The sequence below is a fragment of the Crotalus tigris genome, unplaced genomic scaffold (assembly GCF_016545835.1).
Source record: "Crotalus tigris isolate CLP2741 ecotype Arizona unplaced genomic scaffold, ASM1654583v1 scf7180000024422.1470167, whole genome shotgun sequence".
NCBI lineage: Eukaryota > Metazoa > Chordata > Lepidosauria > Squamata > Viperidae > Crotalus > Crotalus tigris.
In genome coordinates, this window is record NW_024100588.1 from 490,331 (window position 1) to 518,293 (window position 27,963).

Sequence of the window (27,963 nt, forward strand, 5' to 3'; positions counted from 1 at the left end):
GGGAAATCAAGAGGGAGGGAGGGAGGGAGTGCAGGCTGGACAGCAGAGATCCCCGGAGATCCATCTGCAGTCAGATCCACGGGGATTTCAGTTTCAGCTCCCCCGGGGGCACGGAAAGTGGCGTGTGCCTTCTTCGTCTTCCCCGCAGCTGAGCAATAAGTTGGCAAGGATAGAAACTATTTTTCCACTCCAGCTTCGGCGGTCAGTCCACGGCATTGCAGATTTGTTCCACTGCAGCGTTGAAGGCCCTGGGTTGGTCAGCGTAGACGTGGTGGGAGGCTCCAGGGATGGCCTAGAGGAGCAACACAAAAGAGGAACAGCCATCCAGCTCAGTGAGGGATATAGGCACATATCCAGAAAAAAGAAAAACCTAAATCTAATATTTTTTGGGGGGGGACAATAAAAGGGAATATTTCTAGCTCAGGATTAACATGAGGGGGTCTTTGGTGTTCTGAGCTTGCTGTTTTTCTTGCAGACGTTTCATCACCAAACTAAGTAACATCATCAATGTTATTCTAGCGCAGGACACTGCAAACAGCCATTAATGCAGGCGGATTGCCAAGGGCCTGCCATGAGGTCACATGATCGGGGAAGGAGGGGCAGCTGCCATCATAACTGGATTATAAATACCACAGGGAGTGACTGTAAGCTAAGTGACTGGTTGTAATTTGAGGATTACCTGTATAGTTTAGCCACAGTTCTAATTTTGCTTACAAAGCTTGCAAGACTGCCGAACATTTACAGGAAGTACTTGATTTATAACAGGTCATTTAGTGTAGACATGCCGAGGTGGCGCAGCAGTTAGAGTGCAGTACTGCAGGCCACTTTAGCTGACTGTGTTCAGCAGGTCAGCGGTTCAAATCTCACCAGCTCAAGGTTGACTCAGCCTTCCATCCTTCCGGGGTAGGTAAAATGAGGACCCAGATTGTTTGGGGCAATGTAAATATATATATACATTGCTTACTGGTGTACACCGCTTAGAGAGTGCTTGCACTTAAAGCGGTATATAAGTCTCATAAATAAATAAATAAGCACAACGCCTGGGGGCTGGATGCGGCTGGCGAAGTGGTTTCATGTGGCCCACGAAGCCATCCTGGAAACAGTGAGGGAACGGTCTCCGCTGCCTTGGCCCTGGCCCAGACCAGCCGGGAGCCAATGTACAACTTTGTGGTGGCCATCTTGGCACTTGCCCTGGTGGACCATGCCTTGGCACATGCCCCAGTCCACCCCCTTCTGCCAGAGACCCTCAGATCTGTCCCACTCCTGCCCAGGCCCCCACAGGCACCCTTGACGCGAATGATGTAGAACTGGCCACGCCCACCCACTAGGCCGCACCCACTCCATCCATGCCCACCCAGTAGGCTGCACCCACTCTGGCCACACCTACCCGGCCCCCTGAGGGCAACCGCAATGCTGATGCGGCCCTCAGTGAAATTGAGTTTGACACCCCTGATTTAGTGGCTGCTCAAAGTTAACAGCACCACTGGGGAAAAAAGTGACTTATGACATTGTTCACATGTACGACGGTTACAGCACCCTCGTGATCACGTGATCCAAATTCAGACACTTGGCAAGTGACTCGTATTTATGACGGTCTCAACGTCCCAGGGACCTTCTGACAAGCAAAGTCAATGGGGAAACCAGATTCATTTCACAACCTTATTAGCAACTTAACAACCGCAGCGAATCACTTAAGACAGTTGTTAAGTGAGCTTTGCCCCATTTTACAAGCTTTCCTGCCACCGCTGTTAAGTGCCTCACTGCTGTTGTTAAGCTAGTAACACAGTTGTTCAGTGAATATGGCTACCCGTTGACTTTGCTCGTCAGAAAGTCACCAAAGGGGATCATGTGACCCCCGGGACACCTCAACTCTGTCATAAATACTGGCCAGCTGCCAAGTGGCTGAGTTTCGATCTTGTGGCCGTGGGGATGCTCCAACAGTCCTTAAATTTGAAAAACAGTACTAAGCTGCTTTTTCCAGTGCTTTTGTGACTTTGAATGGTCATTGAATAAATGGATGTAAATCGAGGACTACAAAGAGAGAGAGAGAAAGACAGTGAGAGAAGAGGAGAGAGAGAGAGAGACAGAAAGACAGACACTGAGAGATGGAAATAGAAAGAGAGAGAGAAAAAGAAAGGCAGAGAGAAAGAGAGAGAGAGAGAAGGAGAGACCAAAAGAGAAACAGAGAGGGAGAGGGAGAGAGAGACAGAGAGAAAGAGGGAGGGAGACCAAGAGAGAGACAGAGAGGGAGAGAGAGACAGAAAGAGAGAGACCAAGAGAGGGGGGGAGGGAGAGGGAGAGAAAGAGAGAGATGGAGAGAATGAGGAAGAAACAGCAAGAGAGAGAGGGAGAGAGAAAGAGAGAGACAGAGAGAGGAAGAGAGAGAAAGAGAGGGAGAGAGAGAGAGAAAGAGAGAGAGCAAGAGAGAGACAGAGAAAAAGAGAGAGAAAGAGAGAGAGAGAGCGGGAGAGAGAGGGAGGGAGAGAGACCAAGAGAGAGACAGAGAGGGGGAGAGAGAGAGAGAGAGAAAGAAAGAGAGCAAGAGAGAGAGAGAGAGGGAGAGAAAGAGGAAGAAAGAGCAAGAGAGAGAGGGAGACAGAAAGAGAGAGAGACAGAGAGAGCAAGAGAGAGAGAGAGAGAGGGAGGGAGAGAGAGAGAGAGAGAGAGAGGGAGAGAGAGAGAGAACACATTCTGTACTTGATCTCCATGTTTGCAGAAGCCCCGTTCTCTGGGCCAATGTCTTACCATGTCATTAACGTAGCACCCTGGTCGTAGGTCCCTGACCTTCTCCCCAGTGCTGGTATCGATCCAGGAATTGGCTCCGTAGATGAGGGTGATGGGCAAGTCACGCCGGATCATGTGGATGCGTTCCAACATGGGACGGCGGGCCCATCCTAGGGATTCGGTCATGGCCTTGAACGCTGCCTCCCCACTGATGCGGAGCAAGAAGAAAGGACATAATTACATGGTTCGCCTCCTGGAGTTTGCCTGCTGGAGGTTTTCAAGAAAAGATTGGACAACCATTGGTCCGGGATGATATAAAGACTCCTCACTTGAGTAGGGGGTTGGACTAGAAGACCTCCAAGGTCCCTTCCAGCCTTAGGATTTTATGATGTTTATACTAACTGCCTGAACTGCAATTACTATATTTGTGAAGCCTGAATATTGCCCACCGCAGCCAAACTCCACACAATGGAGGCATGGAGAATGCCATGCATTTCTTTATAGGTAGTCCCCAAGTTACGACCATCATGGAACCTGCCCATTATGCTTGCTTGCATGTCATCAAGGTCATAAAACGTTAGGTAACATGAACAGTCCAAATTTTACATCATTTTTTGTGGTTAACGGTTGTAGAGTGATTTTCCGTGGATGTGTTTTGCCGAAAACCGGAAGCAATTGGGTTTGGGCAAAACCATAATAAAACACAGTCACATGACCGCAGGACACTGCAAATGGTCATACACACATTTATTGTGTCCAAGTGCTCAGTGTGAGCTTTGGTGACCCAGGGGGAGCAGGGGAAAAACCTCCAGAACTTCAACTCCAGGTTGTAACTTTGAAAGGTCAAGAACAACCAGTACTAATGTTTCACTGGCTTATCAACATCACCAATGCCAGTTGCAGCCAGGCCTGAACTATCAGACTGGGATCTATCCAGGTCTCTGTGGTCCCAGCTCAGACAGGATGCTTTTTACTGGGGCCACAGTTAACCAGAATGTCATGTCAGTGGGCTGGGGGAGGGGTTTCCTCACCTCGGTGTCTGGGCATTGCAGTGATAGATGTATTCAGAGATGGTATCGTCATCAAAAAATTTGGCAAATTTCTGCTTAAAATCTGGACGGAACCGCTGGACCAGCCCAGGACCTAGAGAAAAAGTTAGATATTCTAAACACATCTTAACACATTTGCAGATGACACCAAGCTGGCAGGAATAGCCAACACTCCAGAAGACAGGTTTAAGATACAGAAGGATCTGGACAGACTTGAACACTGGGCACTAACTAACAAAATGAAATTCAATGGTGAAAAAAGCAAGGTTCTACATTTAGGCAAGAAAAAACAAATGCACAAGTACAGCATAGGTAGCACCTTGCTCAATAGTAGTAACTGTGAGAGGGACCTCGGAGTCCTAGTAGACAATCACCTAAATATGAGCCAGCCGTGTGCTGCAGCTGCCAAAAAGGCCAACACAGTGCTAGGCTGCATTAACAGAGGATAGAATCAAGATCACGTGAAGTATTAATACCACTCTTCAATGCCTTGGTAAGGCCACACTTGGAATACTGCATCCAGTTTTGGTCACCATGATGTAAAAAAGATGTTGAGACTCTAGAAAGAGTACAGAGAAGAGCAACAAAGATGATTAGGGGACTGGAGGCTAAAACATATAAGGAACGGTTGCTAGAATTGGGTATGTCTAGTTTAACGAAGAGAGGACAAGGGGGGACATGATAGCAGTATTCCAATATCTCAGGGGCTGCCATAAAGAAGAGGGAATTAAGCTATTTTCCAAAGCACCTGAAGGCAGGACAAGAAGCAACGGGTGGAAACTAATCAAGGAGAGAAGCAACCTAGAACTAAGGAGAAACTTCCTGACAGTGAGAACAATTAATCAGTGGAACAGCCTGCCTCCAGAAGCATTAAATGCTCCAACACTGGAAGTTTTTAAGAAGAGACTGGACAGCCATTTGTCCGAAATGGTGTAGGGTTTCCTGCCCGAGCAGGGGGTTGGACTAGATGACCTCCAAGGTCTCTTCCAACTTTACTATTATTATTATTATTATTATTATTATTATTAAATGCATGGCACAACTTAGGATAACAAACTCAACAGGGCGAGATTCATCAGTCCTCTGCATTTAAAAGACAAAGGTTACTCTTTTGAAGACAGCAAAGACCACGTTTTGTACAGAGAGGACCACTGGTTTGAAAGAGGGGTCAAAGAGGCCATAAAAGTTAAAAAAAATGAACAGCCCTCTCTCAACAGAGGGGGAGGGATCCGACATCATCTATCTCCAGTCTACAACACAGTCCTTTCAGCAGTTCCAAGAAGGCTCCACAGCCATTTGCACTACTCGGGTGATCTTGAGGACACAGATAAATCTCCAAGTGGCCTCTCTAAAACACAGGTGTCAAACTTAATCGCATCATGTGATGTATTGTGATGTATCGTGACTTTTTTTACCTGTGTGGAGCTGAGGTGGGTGTGGCCTGCACGTGACACATATGGCCCACAGGCCGCCAGTTTGACACCCCTGATCTAAAAGAAGGCAAATGACCAGCTGTCTACAAGGAGTATAAATCCCCACTATCCAGTCAGAGCCGAAGAAGCTTCTTGGATGAGAAGCGAAATGTCTTCAAAGGAAAAACAAGAAAGGCCAGTTGCCTCCTGAAAAAAAAACACTTTGGGGACATCCATACCATGAAGATATTGTGGAGGTGTGAAAGAAGAGGAAGGAACATTGGTATCCAGGCACAAATTCAGAAGATATACTAGATGAAACACTATCTGACACCTGCACCCTTCTCCATTCCTGCAGACAGCTGGTCATTTGCCTTCTGTTAGAGGGTCGTTGGGGTCATTTGGAGGATTATCTGTGTCCTCGGAGTCACCGGAATAGGGCAAAGTTGTGTGGAGCCTTCTGGCTGCAGGATATTTTGCCCTGTTCCTGTAGCCTTCAATGTTTTCGGGAAATCCGTTCATATAATGGAAATCCTTCCATTCCCCACCATCCAGTCAGAGCTGAAGAAGCCTCTTGGAGGATAATAATAATAATAATAATCTCCCAGTGAGGCACTACCTTGACGTGGTTGTGGGGCTTGTGTACTCTGAGGAAGATGAGAGCTATGCCAGAGGTTCAACCATACTGGACAGGTCTCATCAGAGGAGTCAGACAAAGAGTGTCTCTCCCATAAAAAATATGGTGAGACGTAAATTTCAGAATGCCATACCGGCTCGGACGTCGCCCGGGTTAACAAGGTCCGCACTAGATATTGGAGTTCCTGGATATCTGGTGAAAAATGGGTTACAGGACTCAGGACTGTTGGCTGAGCAACCAGGGCCAGCAGCTGCAGAACTACTGGAAGAAAAGGTGTTTACCCGTCGCAGATACACAGTGATGGAAAACAAAGAAATAATGATCTGTTACTATAGATCAAGTCCAACAAGAAGAGGATATCTAAAACGAATGCACCAGTTCTGGAAAGAACAACATCCAGAATCAGAAATAACAGAACAGAGACTAGCAGATCAACGCCGATTTATAACACGAAATAAAATATTCACAGAAACAGAATTGGACGAACTGCAAAGGTTTACCCAGGGCAAAGAAATCAAAGCCTTACCAGAAGTAATTCAGAATGTAGAGGCAAACCAGGGGGAGTTGGCAGTGAAGGAATCTAGCAGAGATATACAACTGTTCTCATTTGGAAACCAGGCACCTCTACCTCAGGAAGAACAAAACCCTCTAACTAAAGAAATAAAAGAATTGAAACAAAGAATAACTGAGCATCTAGAACAGCACAAAAACAACAGAATAAGGCTACCTGCATTGAAGCTTGTTCCAAAGAAACAGCTAGCACAAGCATTAAAAGATGCAAATACTGCAATATCAAGTATAAGCACCAATTCATGCAAGAAACAAACCAACTAATGTACAGCACAGCTGCAGTTATAACAGAATACCTGGGATGCAAAATCAACAAAGAAGAAAAACAAACAAACAGTGCACCAGAAAAATGGAAGGTTAGACTAGAAAATAAGATCAGCAAGTTAAGATCACATGCAAGCAAGCTAGAACAGATGAAAGAAAAGAAGCTGAAGAACAAGAAGACCAAAGAATACCTAATCAAGAAATACCACTTAGAAACAAGGAAGATCAAGGAAGCACTGGAAATAATAAAGCAACAAATAACAGCTATAGCCAGGAAAATCAGTAGATATGAAGCTCGAATTGCAAACTATAGGCAGAACCTCCAATTTCAATCCAATCAGAAACGTTTCTACCAATCCATCAATGGAGAAACTGCAAGGAATCAGTCAGTACCTGACAAGGAAGAAACAGTGCAGTTCTGGAAGCAGATATGGGATAACCCAAAGAAATACAACAAGGATGCGGCTTGGTTAAAAGAGGTGGATGCAAATAAAACAGAAGTTGAAATGAAAGAACTAGTAATAACAACAAAAATGGTAGAAAAAAGAGCAAAAAAAATCAAAAATTGGTCAGCACCAGGTGAAGATGAACTGCATGGGTTTTGGTTGAAACATCTAACTGTTATACACCCACTCATTGCCAAGCAATTCAACAATATACTACAAGGAGGAGAAATTGAAAAGTGGCTAACAACTGGGAAAACCTACCTAATAATGAAAAATCCAGCAAAAGGGGCAACACCAGGTAACTACAGGCCAATTACCTGCTTACCAACAACTTTCAAATTACTAACTGGTGTGGTAGCTGATGCAGTACAACAGCATCTAGTTGAAAACAATCTCTTTCCACCTGAGCAGAAAGGAAACCGCCCCAATAGCAGAGGAACAAAAGATCAACTCCTAATAGACAAAATGATCTTGGAAAACTGCAAGAGAAGGAAGACCAACCTGAATGTGGCATGGATTGACTACAAAAAGGCATTTGACTCTCTGCCACATGATTGGATAATAAAGTGCCTAGAAATAACAGGAGTCAGTAGAAACATCAGAAAATTTGTGCAAAGATCGATGGCACAATGGAAGACACAGTTGCAGATCAATGGTGAGAGGCTGGGAGAGGTTAATATCAAGAGAGGAATATTTCAAGGAGATTCATTATCACCATTACTATTTGTTATTGCACTGTTTCCTCTGTCAACAATACTGAATAACTCAGGACATGGCTATCAAACATCAAAAACATCTGCCAGACTATCCCACCTCCTTTATATGGATGATCTGAAGCTGTATGGAAAAACATCATCTGAAATAGAATCGCTGCTCAACACTGTCCGTATATATAGCCAAGATATTGTAATGGAGTTTGGCTTGGACAAATGTGCCACACTTACTATCAAACAAGGAAAAATAATGAAAACTGAAGGAATCAAGATGCCCCACGAAAATAACATTAAGAGTCTGGATGAGGAAGAGTACTACAAATACTTGGGTATCCTTCAAGCTGACAACATCAAGCACACTGAAGTCAAGAAAAAGATTAGAGGTGAATACATCAAGAGAGTGAAGAAGATCTTAAAATCCAAACTCAATGGAGGAAATACCATAAAGGCAATCAACACCTGGGCAATCCCAGTCATTAGGTACACAGCTGGAATAGTGGACTGGACTCAAGCAGAACTAAAAGCAATGGATAGGCAGACCAGAAAAATAATGACAATGAATCATGCCCTTCATCCACGCAGTGACATTGATAGACTTTATCTACCAAGGCAAATAGGTGGGCGTGGAATGCTACAAGTACATCAGATGGTTGAAGAAGAAAAAATGGCTTTGGAAGAATATCTGAAGAACAATGATGAAGATGCACTGAAATTAGTATATCAGGAAGGCTTACTAACTACTGGAGAGACCAAACTGGCCTACAAGAAAGACCAAATGAAGAACAGAATAGAGGCATGGGAAGACAAAGCACTACATGGCCAATACATGAAAAAAATAGCTGGGAAAGCAGATAATAATAAAACCTGGCAATGGCTAAGAGCAGGAAAATTGAAGAAAGAGACCGAGGGACTAATTCTGGCTGCACAAGACCAAGCCTTAAGGACAAATGCATACAAAGTCAAAATTGAGAAGACAGCAACAGACAGTAAGTGCCGCCTATGCAAAGAAGCTGAAGAAACAGTGGACCACTTGGTAAGCTGTTGCAAGAAGATTGCACAGACTGATTACAAGCAGCGGCATGACAAAGTAGCAACAATGGTGCATTGGAAGATCTGCAAAAAATATCATTTGCCTGTAAGCAAAAACTGGTGGGATCATAAAATAGAGAAAGTCATAGAAAATGATAAAATTAAACTGCTCTGGGACTTCAGAATTCAAACAGACAAGCACCTGCAACATAACACCCCAGACTTAACAATTGTCGATAAGAAAGACAAAAAAGTCTGGATAGTGGACGTGGCAGTGCCTGGAGATAGCAGAATAGAAGAGAAAGAACTGGAGAAGATAACAAAATACAAAGACCTACAAATAGAAATAGAAAGACTGTGGCAAAAGCAAGCAAGGGTAGTACCAATAGTAATAGGCTCCTTGGGTGCAATCCCAAAACAACTGGAGCACCACTTGAACACCATTGGCATTGACAAATTCGCTATTAGTCAATTGCAAAAGGCGGCCTTACTAGGAACTGCTTCCATCCTGCGACGATATCTGTAATACCATCAAACATCCACATCTGCCTATCCCAGGTCCTGGGTAAGGACTCGATAGGTAGACAAAATGCCAAATCCAGTCTGAACATCTGGCTGACTGTGCGATGCTCAATAATAATAATAATAATAATAATAATAATAATAATAATAATAATAATAATAATGTTGGAAGGGACCTTGGAGGTCATCAGGTCCAACCCCCTGCTCAGGCAGGCAACCCTACACCATTTTGGACAAATGGCTGTCCAGTTTCTTTTTAAAAACTTCCAGTGTTGGAGCATTCACAGCTTCTGGAGCCAGGTTGTTCCACTGGTTAATTGTTCTAACTGTCAGAAAGTGTCTCCTTAGTTTCTAGGTTGCTTCTCTCCTTGTCCTGCCTTCAGGCACTTTGGAGAAGAGATTGACTCCCTCTTCTTTGTGGTAGCCCCTGAGATATTGGGACACTGCTATCATGTCCCCCCTCATCCTTCTCTTCATTAGACTAGACCAGGGGTAGGCAACCTTGGCTCTTTTATGACTCATGGACTTCAACTCCCATGGACTTCAACTTCTGGGAGTTGAAGTCCATGAGTCATAAAAGAGCCAAGGTTATCTACCCCTGGACTAGACATACCCAATTCCATCAACCTTTCCTCATATGTTTTAGCCTCCAGTCCCTTAATCATCTTTGTTGCTTTTCTCTGTACTCTTTCTAGAGTCTCAATATCTTTTTTACATCGTGGTGACCAAAATTGGATGCAGTATTTAAAGGCATTGTAGAGAAGCGAAAAAAACCAAGGAAATCCAGTTGCCTCCTGAAAAAGCATCTTTGACACAACTAGGACCTGGATGACTGAGAATCTCGATAGACATTTAGCTATGCACTTTGAATGGTGCGGGAGGATGAACAGATTTCCAGAAAACATTGCAGGCTACAGAAACACAGACAAACCTCCGAGTGGCCTCAACGACTCTCTAAAAGAAGGCAAATGACCAGCTGGCTGCAAAGGAGTATACATCCTTCCATTCTCCACCATCCAGTCAGAGCTGAAGAAGCCTCTTGGAGGAGAAGCGAACTTGCCAAGTTTGATTCAACATCTTCTGGCCAACTTCACTCACCCCAAGGTCCTGCAACTCGGAGGACAGCCAGAGGGTTGGACCGTCCTAACACAGTCGCTACAGCCTTGATCCAAGTTGGAGCAGTTCGGACCTGAGCTGGATCGGATGGCCGTGTGGGGAAGCCCCAAGGATCCACCAGGATTAGATGTTTCACCCTGGGTCAAAAAGGGAATAAAATGCAAAGACACCCGATCAAGCTGAGTATGATCAACGTTAGTACGGCAACCAATACGGGCGGATGTAAAACAGTGGTTCTCAACCTGTGGGTCGAGACCCCATTTGGGGTCAAACGACCATTTCACGGGGGTCGCCAAACAACGCAGTCCGCCATTTTTTCCCCCTTTTCCTTAGCTGTGCTACTCCCTTTTATTCTATTGGCTTTTGAAAGCCAATAGAATAGACTCTCTTGAATAGAGTCTAATTCTATTGGCTTTCAAAAGTCAATAGGAATTGTCCAGGCTGTCTCTGCCCTGCTGAGCCCGCCAAAAGTCCCATTCTGCAAACGGGGCTGCACCAGTTGAGTAGTCCTCGACTTACGACTGGTTGAGTAGTCCTCGATTTACAACCAGTTGGGGTTGCGGTATTAAAAAGGTTGAGAACCACTGATGTAGAATAAAACAGAAAATCACGCTGAAATGAAATCAAGCTCTTCTGTTCTCTGAAATATCACTAGCTGATCATAATAAGAATGACTTTCTTTCACTTCTAAAAACGACTACTTGCCGCTTTCCTCTTTCCTCCCCACATATTTTTCTTGCGTGTTGCTTCTTTTTGAAATTTAATCCAGCAAACGGTGGGGGGGGGGTATCTTGCTAGCACTGAGTCTATGGAAACTCGTGCACTATTCCAGGAGAGATTTGGGGGGAGGGGGACAAGGAATGGGAGAAAATGTTTTGAACAAACAAGCAAACCTTTAAATGGCCTCCTGCCTTTTTTTTTTTTTTATGAAATCTTGGCATTTGGGGGGGAGCAAACTTTCTGAATGTGCATGGCTTTCAGATTTAATTATCTAAGACAGGGGTAGGCCATCTTGGCTCTTTTATGACTGGTGGACTTCAACTCCCAGAATTCCTGAGCCAGCCACGCTGAGGGGAAAGGGAGAGGTTTCCAAGCTGAGCCATGCTGGCTCAGGAATTCTGGGAGTTGAAGTCCACGAGTCATAAAAGAGCCAAGGGTGCCTACCCCTGGTCTAGACTCTAGGCCTAGGGTAGGGGTCTTCAAACTTGGCCCTTTTATGACTCTTTGACTTCAACTCCGAGAATTCCTGAGCCAGCCACGCTGAGGGGAAAGGGAGAGGTTTCCAAGCTGAGCCATGCTGGCTCAGGAATTCTGGGAGTTGAAGTCCACGAGTCATAAAAGAGCCAAGGGTGCCTACCCCTAATCTAGGGGTATTGTGCTTTATCTAGCTCTATAGATTCACCTCTCATCTTAGGGCGGGGGTAGGCCACCTTGGCTCTTTTATGACTCGTGGACTTCAACTCCCAGAATTCCTGAGCCAGCCACGCTGAGGGGAAAGGGAGAGGTTTCCAAGCTGAGCCATGCTGGCTCAGGAATTCTGGGAGTTGAAGTCCACGAGTCATAAAAGAGCCAAGGTTGCCTACCCCTGGCCTAGGCCTAGGCTAGAGGTAGGCCACCTTGGCTCTTTTATGACTCGTGGACTTCAACTCCCAGAATTCCTGAGCCAGCCACGCTGAGGGGAAGGAAGAGGTTTCCAAGCTGAGCCATGCTGGCTCAGGAATTCTGGGAGTTGAAGTCCACGAGTCACAAAAAGAGCCAAGGTTGCCTACCCCTGTCCTATATCATTTCAGAGAAGTGACTGTCTAGGACAGTGTTTCTCAACCTTGACAATTTTAAGGCATGTGGACTTCAACTCCCAGAATTCCACAGCCAGCATTGCTGGCTGTGGAATTCTGGGAATTGAAATCCACATGCCTTAAAATTGTCAAGGTTGAGAAACACTGGTCTAGGACAAGGGTCTTCAAACTTGGTTCTTGTATGACTCATGGACTTCAACTCCCAGAATTCCTGAGCCAGCCACGCTGAGGGGAAAGGGAGAGGTTTCCAAGCTGAGCCATGCTGGCTCAGGAATTCTGGGAGTTGAAGTCCACAAGTCATAAAAGAGCCAAGGGTGCCTACCCCAATCTAAGAGAAGCAACAAATGTTCTATATTAAGGTTGCTAAACAAAGGCAGTTTGGGGAAGATTTCTGAATTGCTTAGCATCGTCTTTCATTCGGCTCTGATAGGTGAACCATACAATTTTTTTTTTCTTGGTTTTTTTTTCTTACTTTCTTTTTGCTTCTTCAAGTCAGTCTTGATGCCTGGCAATTGCCTCACAAGACCACAACTTTCCTACTAATGATGTATCTCCTGGAGGAAACACAACTGCCATCAGCCAGAGGTTGGCACAGCGTGAGGAGGGCCACACAATTAAAACTGGGGAGGACCTCAATCCTGGCAGGCAAGAAATGTAAGGGCTGAAATAGACGGCATCCAAAAGCTGCAAGGATTATAGCATCCTCTTTATTTTATTTATTTGTATCCTGCCTTTATTATTTCTACAAATAACTCCAGGTGGCGAACATAACCAACACACCTTCCTCCTCTTATTTTCCCCACAACAACCCTGTGAGGTGGGTTGGGCTGAGAGAGAGTGACTGGCCCAAAGTCATCCAGCTGGCTTTCATGCCTAAGGCGGGACTAGAACTCAGTGTCTCCTGGGGATTGGCTCAAAGTCACCCAGCTGGCTTTCATGCCTAAAGCGGGATTAGAACTCAGTGTCTCCTGGGAATTGGCTCAAAGTCACCCAGCTGGCTTTCATGGATAAGATGGGACTTGAACTCACCGTCTCCTGCTTTCTAACCTGGTGCTTTAACCACTAGAGCAGCGGTTCTCAATCTTTGTGTGACGGCGACCCCCGTCACACGGACGCGCCGCGCATGCGCGGCGCCGCCCCACGCGCAGCGCGCATGCGCGGCACCACCCCCTGAGGGGGAAAAATGGCGGATCGCGTTGTTTGGCGACCCCCGTAAAATGGTCGTTCGACCCCAAATGGGGTCGCGACCCATAGGTTGAGAACCGCTGCACTAGAGTCTAGTGGTTCTCAACCTTTCTAATGCTGCGACCCCCAACCAGTCGTAAGTCGAGGACTACTCAACTGGTTGTAAGTCGAGGACTACTCAACTGGTGCAGCACCGTTTGCAGAATGGGACTTTTGGCGGGCTCAGCAGGGCAGAGACAGCCTGGACAATTCCTATTGGCTTTTGAAAGCCAATAGAATTAGACTCTATTCAAGAGAGTCTATTCTATTGGCTTTCAAAAGCCAACAGAATAAAAGGGAGTAGCACAGCTAAGGAAAAGGGGGAAAAAATGGCGGACTACGTTGTTTGGCGACCCCCGTGAAATGGTCATTCGACCCCAAATGGGGTCCTGACCCACAGGTTGAGAACCACTGCCCTAGACTAAACTGGCTCTTTCAGAAGCAAAAACAGGCCCACGTTTTAGATCCACTCAACCTGAGATGCAAAAAGGATCTTAGCAAACCATTTGCATATATTTGCAACAATGCGTGCACACACACACACACACACACACATGCACACATACACAGAAGTCACAGGTCACACTCTGTTTATCTTGACTTAGAAAAAGCACTTGGGGTCCCAGATCGCTCACTAGATGAGACAGTCCAAAGGGGGGAAGTGATTGAACCTACAGAAAGGTGATTACCTGTGAACCAGGTAGAAGGGTGGGCTTACCTCTCTGGGTACTGCAAGCTGTACGAGGCTGCCAGGAACCCGCCCAAACTGTGGCCAAGCAAGATCATGTTGGGGATGCCCATCTCCTCACGCCAGGCCTCGATGGAGCTCACAAACGCTTCCTCAGCCCCTTGGGCGTCATGGGGAAACGGGGGCCGGGAGCTGCGCCCGAAACCCAAGAGGTCAAAGGCGTGGAGGGGACGGCGGTGGCTCAGCGAGTCCAGGTTGAGGATCCAAAGCCCGATGCCACCCCCAAAGCCGTGCACCATCACCAAAGGGGTACGACCCTTGCCCCATTGTGGTGACAGCGAGATGGTCCAGATTTTGGCCTGGTTCGGGAGAGGCACGTAGCGGGCCACAAATCGGTTCTGGAGGCCTGGGGAAAAAGCAGGAGAAGCAAGGGGTTTAGTACGTAGGGGCCAAAACATCTCGAAATCCAGTGGTTCCAGCTGCTTGGAAGCCCAAAGGAATGGGAGCGATCCGGTAGAGAACAAGATACAGGACTGGGGGGGGGTGACCTAATACAATACAGGTAGCCCTCAGCTCAAGACAAGGGAGCCCGAAAATTATGTTGCTAAGTGAGACAGTTGCTAAGTGAGTTTTGCCCCATTTTACGACCTTTCTTGCCACAGTTGTTAAGTGAATCACCACAGTTATTAAGTTAGCAAGACAGTTGTGAACTGAATCTGGCTTCCCCATTGATTTTGCTCATCAGAAATTCACAAAAGGGGATCGTATGATCCCAGGACACAGAACCATCGTAAGTACGTGTCAGTTGCCAAGCATCCAAATTCTGATGACGTGACCATGGGGATGCAGCAACGGTCTTAAGTGCAAAAAGTGGTCGTAACTTTTACTTTTGCTGTTGTAATTTCGAACAGCCACTAAATGAACCGTTGTTAAGTGGAGAACTACCTGTGTCTAAAGGGCTGCCACAAAAAAAGAGTGGATCAACCTATTCTCCTTAAAGCACCTGAGGGAAGGACAAGAAGCAACAGATGGAAACTAAACAAGGAGAGAAGCAACCTAGAACTAAGGAGGAATTTCCTGATAGTGAGAACAATTAATCAGTGGAACAACTTGTGGATGCTCCATCACTGGAGGTTTTCAAGAATTGATTGGACAACCACTTGTTTGAAATGGTATAGGGTCTGCTGCTTGAGCAGGGGGTTGGACTAGAAGACCTGCAAGGTCCCTTCCAACTCTGTTATTTTATTATAAATTCTGTTAAGATCTTTGCCCTCCAAAGACTGCCATCCTTGCTAAGCCAGATTCAGGAAAAGGGATGTTTTTATACCGGCTCCACACAACAGCAAGCGTTAGAGCATCCAAACTGCCCAAAACTTCAGAATTAGAATTGGACAGAGGTAAAATGCAAGGTCTTCAAGCAAATTTCCCACAAGCATGCCTCAGATTTTTATTCTGTTGGCTCATGCAAGCTTTTTGTTGTTGTTGTTGTTTAATCTGTGGTCATTTTTAAATCTAAAATGCAGGCACCCTGTTGGGGAGTTGGGCTAACTTAACACACATGGGAAGGTGTTCAGCCGGCTTTTAAAGCCACATCAGTTGCTGCATTTCAAAAGCTTTTGATAGGATTAAAACTTTTCGAGGGGATTCTCCCACTGTCTTCTTTCTGCCACTCAAGAACAGAAAATCTGTTTTCACAAGCAGCTGGAGTGTTGGAAAACAAAGGAAAAATGTTCCACCTTCTTTACAAAACATATTCACACACAACCTTAGGCAGTCGTAAATTGATTGTGAGTCTAAAAATCCACAAGGATCATTTAAAGATGCTAGTGACCACTATGGAAAGTCCTCAACTAACAACTCTTTGTTTAGTGACCATTCAAAGATACAAAAGCAGTTAAAAATCCTATCTTATGACTGGTCCTCACACTTATGATCTATCCTCACACATATGACCATTGTAGCATCCCTACAGTCACTTAGTCAAGATCTGGACGCTTGAAAACCAGCATGTAATTACAACAGTTGGATGTGATCGCCATTTACAACCCTTCCCAACAAGCAAATTCAGTGGAGGAAGCTTGGATTCGCTTAATGACCAGGTGATTCATTTAACAACTGCAGGGGTTTGCTTAGGAACCATGGCCAAAAAAAAAGTCATTAAATAGGGCACAACTCACTTAACAATGTCTATGAAGATTCTCAATTATCCAGTTCATGGTTGTCCCAAAGGTGCTTCTTCAGGAGACCACCGGACTTCCTTTGTTTTTCCTTGAAGACGTTTTGCTTCCCATCCAAGAAAGTTTCTTCAGTTCTGACTGGATGGTGGTAAATCCTTCCAAATCCTTCCATTCCCCACTATCCAGTCAGAGTTGAAGACGCTTCTTGGATGAGAAGCGAAATGTCTTCAAGGAAAAACAAAGCAAGTCCAGTTGCCTCCTGAAAAAAGTATGGATGACTGAGAAACTCCATAGACATTTAGCTATGCAGTTGGGGATGGACACCCTTTGGATGGTGTGGGAGTATGAACGGATTTCCAGAAAACATTGCAGACTACAGGGACCACCTGCGCTTCAGTTTGAGAGGCAGACAACACAGATTCATCCCCCAACAGCCTGCGCCTGTCTTCAACCATGAACGGACCCAGGGCAGAAAACTTCCTTCAGCCAAGAAGGCCCCACACCCATTTGCACCACTCAGGTGACCCTGAGGACACAGACAAAACTCCGAGTGGCCTCAACGATTCTCTAAAACAGTGGTTCTCAACCTTTTTAATGCCGCAATCCCCAACCGGTTGTAAGTCGAGGACTAAACCGGTCGTAAGTTGAGGACTACCCAACCGGTCATAAGTCGAGGACTTACCCTGCCCGGGAGCGCCGCGCATGCATAGTGCCGCCCCCTGCGCTGGCCGAGGTGTAGCTGGCAAGCAGCAGAGACAGAGCAGGCTGACCACCGTCTGGGCCACCAGCTGGCCCAGCCCAAGGGAGGTAAGGCACCCGCCGGAAAAGGGGAAAAAAATGGCGGACAGCCTTGCTTGGCGATCCCCGTGAAATGGTCGATCGACCCCAAATGGGGTCGCGACCCATAGGTTGAGAACCGCTGCTCTAAAAGAAGTCAAACGACCAGCTGTCTGCAAGGAGTATAAATCCTTCCATTCCCCACCATCCAGCCAGCGCGGAAGAAGCTTCTTGGATGAGAAGCAAAACGTCTTCAAAGGAAAACAGGGAACGTCCAGTTGCCTCCTGAAAAAGGCAACTTTGGGACTCCCTGAACTACCTTCTTGCTTAGTGATGGGAATTCTGGTTTCCAGCTATGGTCGTAAGTTCGAGGACTAGGTATATTATGAGCAATGGTTAGCAACAAGGGAAAACCTCCATAGAGGTGGTGCAGCCAACACTTCTCATAGGGGGATAGGAAAATGAACAGACAAGTCATTCTTACACTGCAGGATCCGAGCTTCCACATTCTTGAGGTGAGACATAGATGTGGGCCGCCAGGCTGGCAACCAACCACCTAGCCAACCTTGGGACCTGTAGGAAGAACAGGAGACCATGAGGAGAACATGATTAGAGCTATCTAGCAAACATGGATAAAGGAAACGAGACAGCTAAATAGTCCTTGATCCAACTGGCAAAAGAGGGCTCTTTCCAACAACCTGCTCTCACCACACTGTCATATCCAAAAGCTTATGCTCTCTCCAGATTGGGAAACAAAGAATGAGAATAATTACAATTCAATGAAGAGGCTAAATGAATCTTCCCAAGACAACTGGACTGTCTTGTTTTTCTTTGAAGGCGTTTCGCTTCTCATCCAAGAAGCTTCTTCAGCGCAGAGCAGAGTGAAACGTCTTCAAAGAAAACAAAAACAAGAAAGTCAGTTGCCTCTTGAAAAATCACTTTTGGGATGACCATGTCCTGGATGACCGAGAACGTCTCCATAGAGACATTTCCCAACTCGGTGTTCTTCAAATACTTGCAATTCCAACTTTGTGATTAAATGATGGCACACCCATGTGATACATTTTGGTGACTTACATCAATTTACTATACTATACTTTCAAGGTTATTTTTGGTTGGTTTATTTTATTCTTTTCATTTTCTTTCGGCTATATAACTTCATAAACTCTTGATCTGTTGAGCGTGTGCATCTTATTGCTTGTCTTCTCTTCCTGTATAGGATTCCTGTAGTTTCTCTTTTTTTTTAGATTGCACAAATATATATATATATATATATATATGTGTGTGTGTGTGTGTGTGTGTGTGTGTATGTGTATATGTGTATATGTGTATATATGTGTATATGTATATATATGTATATATGTATATATATATATATGAATAAAACAAATAAAACACGATCACCGGGAGGGTTTCAAGTAAAAAATACTTTACTAAAAATATACTTTACTTATGCTAAAAAGTTGCCAGGCTTTCATTGGGGGAAACTCCCCAACATCATCAAGGCTAAAAAGGCCGTTCCAACAAGGGTGGTTTGAGTGGGCTCAGTCAACGTCTGCGCACGGCTCTTAGACCGTGTCACTGGCCCTGATTGACCAGCTGATGATCGGAATATGTCTGTAGCGTTTTGTTCTTTTTTATCATTCCTTCAAATTCCCTTCCCTATCCTTCCGCTGTTGGTTTCCGGAGGCGTTAGTAACCTTACATCTCCTCCTCTTTCGATGGTGTTGATACCTGTCATATCGGAGGGAGGATTCAATCCAATATTTCCCTGTGTCTTACTATGGGGGTGGGGGTCCACCAACTGTAGGTTATATATATATATATATATATATATATATATATATATATATATATATACACATACATACATACATACATACATACATACATATATATATATATATAAACACATGGTTTTCCAACTTCCACCTATTATGGAGTTATTATTTTTTTTAAAAAAATCATTTTTAAAATTTGTTTAAGGGACAAAGCAAACATGGAGAATGATAAGGAAGGAATAGGAAGTATAAGAATAAACAGAGAGCCAAGTTTGGTTCAGTGTTAAGGCCCCAGGCTAAAAAGCAGGAGACGGTGAGTTCTAATCCTGCCTCAGTCATGAAAGCCAGCTGAGTGACTTTGGGCCAGTGACTCTCTTTCAGCCCAACTCACCTCACAAGGTTGTTGTGGGGACAATAGGAGGTGTGTTAGTTAACTCTTTTATTTGTTAATAGGATAAGACAGAACAGGACAGAGGGAGCGAGGGAGGGAGGGAAGGAGGGAGGGAGGGAGGAAGGAAGGAAGGAAGGAAGGAAGGAAGGAAGGAAGGAAGGAAGGAAGGAAGGAAGGAAGGAAGGAAGGAAGGAAGGAGAGGGTCTGATGGAAGTCCTGCCTTAGTTCTATCCTACTGCCCTTTCACCATCCCCTTGCCCCCTCCTCCTGGCCTATCCTGGGGGTCTCCCATCCTATTGTTAAGGATGCTTTGGATACAAAGCCAGGCCTCCTCACATGGAGAGGGAGTGGACTTCCATCTGACTTTGCCCTCACACCCATCTTGAGCAACCTGGCTAAGAGCAGCAAGCACAGCAGCAGCAGCCTTGAGGAGGAGGTAAGCACAGCTGGGCACCCCCTTGGAGAAGTGGGGCTGGACTTGGTGCCACAGGAGCTCGAGGGCTGGGCTGGGCGTTTGACCTCTGCTGCCCAGGGCTCTGGGAAGCCCACGCCACCATCCAGCCCCCCCCACATGGCCTGAGAAGGACAGTGAGGCTCCTCCAGTGGACCATGTCTTGGTGCCTGCCCCGGTCCCACCCCCATCTGCCAAAGACCCTCAGATCTGTCCCACTCCTGCCCAGGCCCCCACAGGCACCATTGATGTGAAGGATGTAGAGCTGGCCATGCCCACCCAGTAGGCCACACTCACCCCAGCCATGCCCACCCAGTAGGCCACGCCCACCCTGTCCACACCCACCCGGCTCCCCGAGGGCAACCACAATGTGATGCGGCCCTCAATGAAATTGAGTTTAATACCCCTGTTCTAATCTAAGAAAAACCTTAGTTGGCCCCAAGAATGAAGGCAGGAGTAAGGGAAAGAGCTAAACAGGGAAACCATAGGAAGGAAGGAAGGAAGGAAGGAAGGAAGGAAGGAAGGAAGGAAGGAAGGAAGGAAGGAAGGAAGGAAGGAAGGAAGGAAGGAAGGAAGGAAGATCTACTGTATTTTGACAGATAAATGAAGAAAATGTTTCCATTTTGATAGACAGAAATTAATGTCATACATTTTACTCCATGTCACTTTTTGGAACTGCATAGGTAGTAGACTGTCCATGGAATCTCACCAATCAACAGATTCTGGTGCCACCAGGTTTTTCAAGAAGGAAAAAAGGCAGTAGGCTTTCTTTGAAGGATCCCATTCCTTGAAGCTTTAATCTTACAGAGAGGCTAGGTCACTTCCAAGCAAATAATGCTTTTTGTGAGTTATTGAGAAATGCTTGATAAGTAACTCTGGACATCTCTACATTCATTGAGAATTTAATTTAATTCATTTAATTAGAGGATTTAGACCTGAGAGCAGAAGGCCCTAGGCGCATTATGCATGATACTATGAGTTGTACAAAGTAAAAGCAGGAGATAAATAAATTTAATGATCTTTCATCAATTCTCCCATTTGATTATAGAAAGACAATGCATTGTTTTCCTTTGTTATTAGCTGCATTTATATATCCTTTTCTTCTAGACTTGTCAAGATTGTCAACTGCCTTATAACCCCATAGATAAATTCTTCTACTTATAGTCATCCAGTAAAATATGTAAACTTAGAATCTGAGGCCAGATTTTCTCAGGCTTAGTGTGTAAAACCTTAACCATAATCCAAGGAAACAGAACACTAAGCTACCATCCTTGAAAAAACAATGATAATTCATCAAAGGCCTCTGTGGCTTTGAAATGTCCACCATGTCATAACCCAGGGGTAGGCAACCTTGGCTCTTTTATGACTTGTGGACTTCAACTCCCAGAATTCCTGAGCCAGCTTTGAAGTCCACGAGTCATAAAAGAGCCAAGGTTGCCTACCCCTGTCATAACCCAACATTATTCCACACTTCATTCTATAGCCTGAATGTTATCGACTTTCACCATTTTGGTGAAAGGAAGTTTAACTCCAGTTACAGATAGTCCTCCCTTAATGAACACTCACTTAGTGACTGATCAAAATTACAACGGATCTCCTCAGAGTTAATTAAGAGCTGGTTCTGGAGTTCTGACAGTGACGAACACACACACACACACACACAGACACACTTGCTGTCATGTAATCACATTTTGGGTGCTCGGCAACTGACTCACACTTATGGCCATTGGCGTTTCCTGTGGTCAAGTGACCGCAATTTTTGGCATTTCTTTTTTACCGGTTTCCACCATTAATTTCTGGCAAAAAAATCTTCCATTGAAGAAAATGGATTTGCTTAACAACCGTGGTGTTTGTGTAACGACTGCAAAGTTCACTTCATGACTGCAGTGTTTGCATAACGACTACGAGGGGGGGAAAGGTCACAAAACCAGGTGGTGACCCGCTTAATGACCGCTGTGACTTATGACTGAAATTATTGGCTCAAATTTCAGTCATAAGTCAAGGCCTACTTGTAGTGAGCTTCAAGACAGAGAGATCTGAATCAAAGTCTCTCAGCCTGAGGCTTCATTTTGAAGAGGACACCACAATCCATTATATGAGTGGCTGTAGTGGCCTAGGGGTGAAGATGCTCGCCTTCCACTCGGAAGGTTGAGAGTTCAATCCTAGAAAGTGACAGATGCTTCTCTATCAGGGCGCAAAGAGAAAATATCTGCTGGGAACGCCACGTAGGCATCAGGAAGGGCATCCAGCCAGTAAATGCTCACCCCAAAGCAGGGGATTACAAGGTCTTAAAAAGAAAAGAAAAAAAAAACTACAATCAATTATAGGAGTCCCAAGTGGCACCATTGCTCAGGGCAGAGATGGTGAATGTTGTCTCCTTCCTTCCCCAGCTGAATCCAGGAACTGCACCGGTGGGTGGATAATGCATGCACACCTGCACACAGATGCAAACCTCTGCAAAAGTCAGCCAATCAGTCAGAAAGGGGGGTCTTCCACGCAGACACACAAGTGGGGCAAGATGTGTGCAACAGAGTCTTCCTTCTTTATCTCTCGGCTGTTCTTTCTATCCAGTTTGCAGCGGGGGGTGGGAAGGAAAACAATGAAAGACTTATGCTACAATAAAGGACAAGCTGTTCTTGCAGCTTTCAGGGTGGCAGGCATACAAATGAAGTGAATACTCAGTTCGGACATGCACCCTGTTGAAACTTTGAATGTTAAGTTCAACATGGAAGGAAGGAAGGAAGGAAGGAAGGAAGGAAGGAAGGAAGGAAGGAAGGAAGGAAGAAGGGAGGAAGGGAGGGAGGGCAGAGAGGAATGAGTAGAAGGAAGAAGATAGGAATGAGGAGAAGGAAGGAAGGAGGGAGAGAAGAGATGGGAATGAAGAGAAGAAAGGAGACAGAAGATAGGAGGGAGGGAGAGAAGGAATGAAGGAAGGAAGGAAGGAAGAGATGGGAATGAAGAGAAGGAAGGAGATAGAAGAGGAGGGAGGGAGGGAAGGATTAAAGAGAATGAAGGGAGGGAGGAACAGAGAGAAAGTTGGATGGATAGAAGGAAAGAGTGATGGATGGAAGGAAAGAAGGAAGTTCACAATTTTTAAAAAGAAGCAATTAACCAGCGCATTTGAACACTCAATGTCCACAACTGAGACCAGCATTTGTTAAGTGAATTGCACTCAATGTTATGACCTTTCTTGAAGCAATTCTTCAGATAATCTCTGCAGTTAAGTGAGTCGCCCAGTCATTAAGCAAATCTGGATGAGCAGCTAAAGCCTTCAAAGAAAAACAAGAAAGTCCAGTTGCCTCCTGACAAAGCATCTTTGGGATCTCCTTTGCCTATCACAAACTAGGAAAAAGATTACATTAAAACAAGGGAAGTGGCTCCCCTTCTCACTTCCAAAATTAATCCAAGCATGCACACACACACACACACACACACACACACACACACACACACGCGCACACACACACACAAAAAAGCCAGCCAGCTAGCAAGAAAACAAGACTATAGTGTTACAAATCCATGCCAGGGGTCAAACTGAAGGTTGAATTACTTATTTAAATTTCTGTTGAATCACTTCCGAGTCCCGGGTCAATGTGAACACAGATAAGATCATTTTACATCATCTTTCTAGGGACCCAACTGCAGAAAGTCAACCCTTAATCCCTCTCTTCTAATTCCCCTAATCATTTCCAGAAGTTTATTATTTATTAACACACCTGAATATATATAAAAAAAATCCCTTTTTATCCAGTATGAGATTACCTTACATATCTTGTTCTCTGATCCAAAGCAGCTCAAAAATGCCTTGGAGCTAATGAGAGTATATTATTATCATTATCATATTATTATTATTATCATCATCATCATCATCATTACTGAATAACAGAGTTGGAAGGGACCTTGGAGGTCTTCTAGTTAGCCCCCTGTTCAAGCAGGAATTCCTATGCCATGATTCTCCAATCTTTTGTTAAAAGCCTCCAGTGATGGAGCACCCACAATTTCTGAAGGCAAGTCATTCCATTGATCAATTGTTCTCACTGTCAAGAAATTTCTCCTTAGTTTTAGGTTACTTTTCTCCTTGATTAGTTTCCATCCATTGCTTCTTGTCCTGCCTTCTGGTACTTTGGAGAATAGGTTGACCTTCTCTTCTTTGTGGCAACCCCTCAAATTTGGAACACTGCTATCATATCACTCCCTATTCTTCTTTTCATTACACTAGATATACCCAATTCCTGAAATTCCTAATGAATAGGATAGGATAGGATAGAATAAAATAAGAATAGAATAGAATAGAATAGAATAGAATAGAATAGAATAGAATAGAATAGAATAGAATAGAATAGAAAGAGAGGAGAAAATAGAGTAGAGTAGAGTAGAGTAGAATAGAATAGAATAGAATAGAATAGAATAGAATAGAATAGAATAGAATAGAATAGAATAGAATAGAAAGAGAGGAGAAAATAGAGTAGAATAGAATAGAATAGAATAGAATAGAATAGAATAGAATAGAATAGAATAGAATAGAATAGAATAGAATAGAAAGAGAGGAGAAAATAGAGTAGAGTAGAGTAGAGTAGAGTAGAGTAGAGTAGAGTAGAGTAGAGTAGAATAGAGTAGAATAGAATAGAATAGAATAGAATAGAAAGAGAGGAGAAAATAGAGTAGAGTAGAGTAGAGTAGAGTAGAGTAGAGTAGAGTAGAGTAGAATAGAATAGAATAGAATAGAATAGAATAGAATAGAATAGAATAGAATAGAACTTGGAGATCTTCTAGTCCAGCCTCCTGGACAGATGATTATCCAGTCTCTTCTTAAAGATTTCCAGTGATGGAGCACCCACGATTTCTGGGTGTAAGCTGTTCCACTGGTTGATTATCCTCACTGTCAGGAAGTTTCTCCTTAATTCCAGGTTGCTTCTCTCTTTGATCAGTTTCCAGCCATAGTTTTTCGTCCTTCCGTCTGGTGCTTTGGTGAACAATGTGACCCCTTCTTCCTTGGGACAGCCCCTCAGATACTGGAACACTGCTATCATGTCTCCCCTATTTCTTCTTTTTTTTTAGACTAGCCGAACCCAGGTCCCGCAGCCGTTCTTCATATATTTTGGTCTCCAGGCCTTGGATCATCTTAGTTGCTCTTCTCTGTATTTTTTCCATACTCTCAACATCTTTTTTTATGATATGGTGACCAGAATTGACTGCAGTATTCGATACAGTATTTGTATCCCACTTTTATTTTTACAAATAACTCAGGGTGGCAAACATATGAAACCCACCTTCCTCCTCCTATTTTTCCCTACAATAACAACCCTGCGAGGTTTTAAAACAACACACAACCCTGCAAAGGCCTCTGAGCATACATGGAGGGTTTTCTCCCTTTCACCGCATACGGCAAGTCCCCAGCCGTCAAACTGGCCTTGAAAGAGCTACATCACTTCCCAGTTTGGGTTTGACTCTCTGCCTTTTTCCCTTAGAAATGAAACTGGCCTGGGCTTCACAAAATGCCAGCCGTTTTGCCTAAGGCTTGGGCGGAGGAACTAGCAGACTCTAAAGGATCCTTCCTGAATTTTATTTTTATTCAACCAGGGAGAAAAGTCACTTTCTCCATGCGAAGAAGAATCACGGAAATCCTAGCAACAGAAAATAATTTGGAGGGCAGTGCTTAATCTCCTTTATTGAATCCCAAGGACCCAGATCCAGGCTGCCTGCCTTCCTTTCTTTGCCTTTAAACTGTTTTGGTCACGCTTTTGTGGTGTTTTATTTTGTCCATGCTAGTCCCCGGTGCAAGGCCTCTTCTTGGCACTATCTAGAAGCTGGCAGAGGATAAAAATCAGCTGCATTTCAATCTGCCTTCTTACCAGCCTGCTTGTACTGACAAAGGCAAGCTTAACCCCCAAATCTTAAAACCCTGCATTATGGCTGAGAAATCAAATATGGGAGATTACAAAGATTCTTTGAACAAACCATATTTGATCTTCTTTATCAAGTCTCAGAGCCTCCCAGGAAATCTTCCCCAATTCAAAAGGGAGTTTGACACCCATAATAATAAATAACAATTACTATAATTATAATTGGTCGCACGCAGCCAGCCAGTTGCTTAGACTGGATTTGGCATTTTATCACACTATCGAGTCCTTCCGAAGGACCTGGCTTAGGCTAATGTTGTTGGATAATAATACTAAAGGTATTAATACTTAGAACAATTAATCAGTGGAATAACTTGTCTCCCGAAGCTGTGGGTTCTCCAACACTGGAGGTTTTTAAGAAGAGATTGGACAATCATTTATCTGAAATGGTATAGGGTCTCTTGGTTTTAACAGGAGGCTGAACTGTCCCTTCCGGCTTTGTTATTCTGTATTCTCACAGGATGTAACTTGTTCCAAGTAAAGCTGCCTTTTGCAATTGGCTGATGCTTTTGTTAATGCCCACAGTACTCAAGTGATGTTCCAGATGTTTTAGGATTGTATCCAAGGGGCTTATTAGTAGTGGTACTATCTCTTTAAAAGTATTTTTAAGAATATTTTTTTCCTCTCATTATAAATTACTCAAGATGGTGAACATAGCCGATACTCCTTCCTCCTATTTTCCCTATAATAACAGTCCTGTGAGGTGGGTTGGGTTGAGAATGACTATCCCAAAGTTACCCAGCTGGCTTTCATGCCTAAGGCAGGACTCGAACTCAAGGTCTCTTAGTTTTCTTTTCTGGTGCCTTAACTACTAAATCAAACCAGCTCCCTTTCATTCTTTTAGCCTACTTTCTTTTGCCACAAATCTTACTACTTCTATTAGCAGGTCTTTATATTGTGTTATTTTCTCCAGTTCTTTCTCTTTTATTCTGCTGTCTCCAGGCTCTGTCAGGTCCACTATCCAGACTTTTTTTTTGGGGGGGGGTCTTTCTTATCAACAATTTTTAAGCATAGCAACAGGTGTTTGTCAGTTTGAATTTTGGGGTCCCAGAGCACTTTCACTTCTTCATTTTTTATTCCTTTATCCCCATCATCATTTACATGTTTTAATAGCCACCCAAAGACTAATTGAGGCTGTTATGGTTTGTTTTCTGCTTTTTTCTCTCTCTCTCTCTCTCTCTTTCCACCACCGTTATTATTACAATTCGCCCTCCTATTGAAGCAGTTTTGTTCAGCTATCCGTTATTTCAATTCCTGCCCGGCTGGGAAGTTTATCAGCTGCTCGGGATAGTTTTGTAACCATGACTCAGGATTTAACACCCGCGAGCACGGGAAAGCAGAACACACCGCACAACAATCGAGAGCCAGAACAAGCTGTGCAACTAGGAAGGAAGCGAAGGTATTAGATGGCATCAGATAGATAGGGCAAATGTAAAATGCCAAGAGAGCCTTGCTGAGCCAAATGTTGACAATGACAATCATCAAAGAAACAAATAGAACAAATCCATGCCCACCAGCCACCACCTCAAACACACAATTACACAATCCGGGGCCTAAGCAACAATCGTTTACCCTGCTTTCTCCTGCCATCAGCCCTACGTCTGATGGGACAAGGGCCCTCCAGACGTTGCAAGCGATCTGAATGCTTCCTCCCCCTCCCACTTTGGGGAAGACCCCTCCCCAGGAAACCCCAGAAAGGCGGGGCAGCCCCACGTCAGGCTCTTCTACCCACCCGCCCGGCCGGAAACCCGGGCCAGACACCCGGCCCAGACTTACGACGGCTCAAGGTCTTCTTCCATGGCTCCTCACGAAGGAACGCATTGCAACAGCTGGGCGGGAAGGCGGGGTCGTTCAGAACGGGGGCGTGCCCAGTTTCTGGCAGGGGCGGGGCGGGGCTTGCATTTTATGAATGGGATGGGCGGGGAAAAAGGTTGTGGAACGTTCCTGCTGGGCTTTGAATGGAGGGAAGGGCGGGGGCGGGAGGGAAGCGCCAAAAGAGAGCGCGGCAGCCCTCCCTGGTGCTCCCTCCTGCCTGGGGGGGCGATCAGTGCGAGGGAGGAGCAAAGCGGGTGGGCAGGAGGGGGAGGCATCACAAAGAGGGGGAGGAGCCTGGGTGGCTTGATTGACGGGAGGGGATGGGGATTGGCCCAGCTGGGGACAGATGCTATTGCAGCCAAGCTCACTCCCCCCCCCCCCCGAAAGGGAGCGATTCCCGTGTGTCCTCTGCAAGAGAGAAGCGGCTCGATCTTTACGTGCGCCCAAGAGGCAGGCTTTAATGTCTATGGAGATTCTCAGT

The 27,963-nt window shown here is 44.9% G+C and overlaps 1 protein-coding gene across 6 annotated transcripts; it reads right to left on the reverse strand.

The window, feature by feature from the left end:
- On the reverse strand, positions 1–27,580 carry ABHD4 (abhydrolase domain containing 4, N-acyl phospholipase B). Of its 6 annotated transcripts, none has more exons than XM_039329890.1 (9): positions 27,444–27,512; positions 22,953–23,109; positions 22,220–22,330; positions 17,629–17,717; positions 14,221–14,596; positions 10,465–10,619; positions 3,756–3,867; positions 2,746–2,932; positions 1–292 (listed from the first exon to the last, which is right to left on the reverse strand). In XM_039329890.1, exons 4-9 carry the CDS (start codon positions 17,666–17,668, stop codon positions 203–205), a joined length of 960 nt encoding a protein of 319 aa, XP_039185824.1. In that variant the 5' UTR covers positions 17,669–17,717; positions 22,220–22,330; positions 22,953–23,109; positions 27,444–27,512; the 3' UTR covers positions 1–202. The 6 variants fall into 6 exon arrangements, with proteins under 6 accessions (XP_039185824.1, XP_039185826.1, XP_039185822.1 ...); XM_039329892.1 differs by having other exon boundaries at positions 22,953–23,036; positions 27,444–27,479; XM_039329888.1 differs by lacking the exon at positions 22,220–22,330 and having other exon boundaries at positions 22,953–23,036; positions 27,444–27,519.
- Between the last annotated feature and the right edge of the window lie 383 nt (positions 27,581–27,963).

Coding starts and splice junctions, on each gene's coding strand:
- ABHD4 (XM_039329887.1), bottom strand. CDS start 27,466: ATGGAAGAAGACCTTGAGCCGTC. Junction 10,620..14,220: donor AGCTTGCAGTACCCAGAGAG/GTAAGCCCACCC, acceptor TTTTTGACCCAG/GGTGAAACATCTAATCCTGG. Junction 2,933..3,755: donor TGCAATGCCCAGACACCGAG/GTGAGGAAACCC, acceptor GCTCCGCATCAG/TGGGGAGGCAGCGTTCAAGG.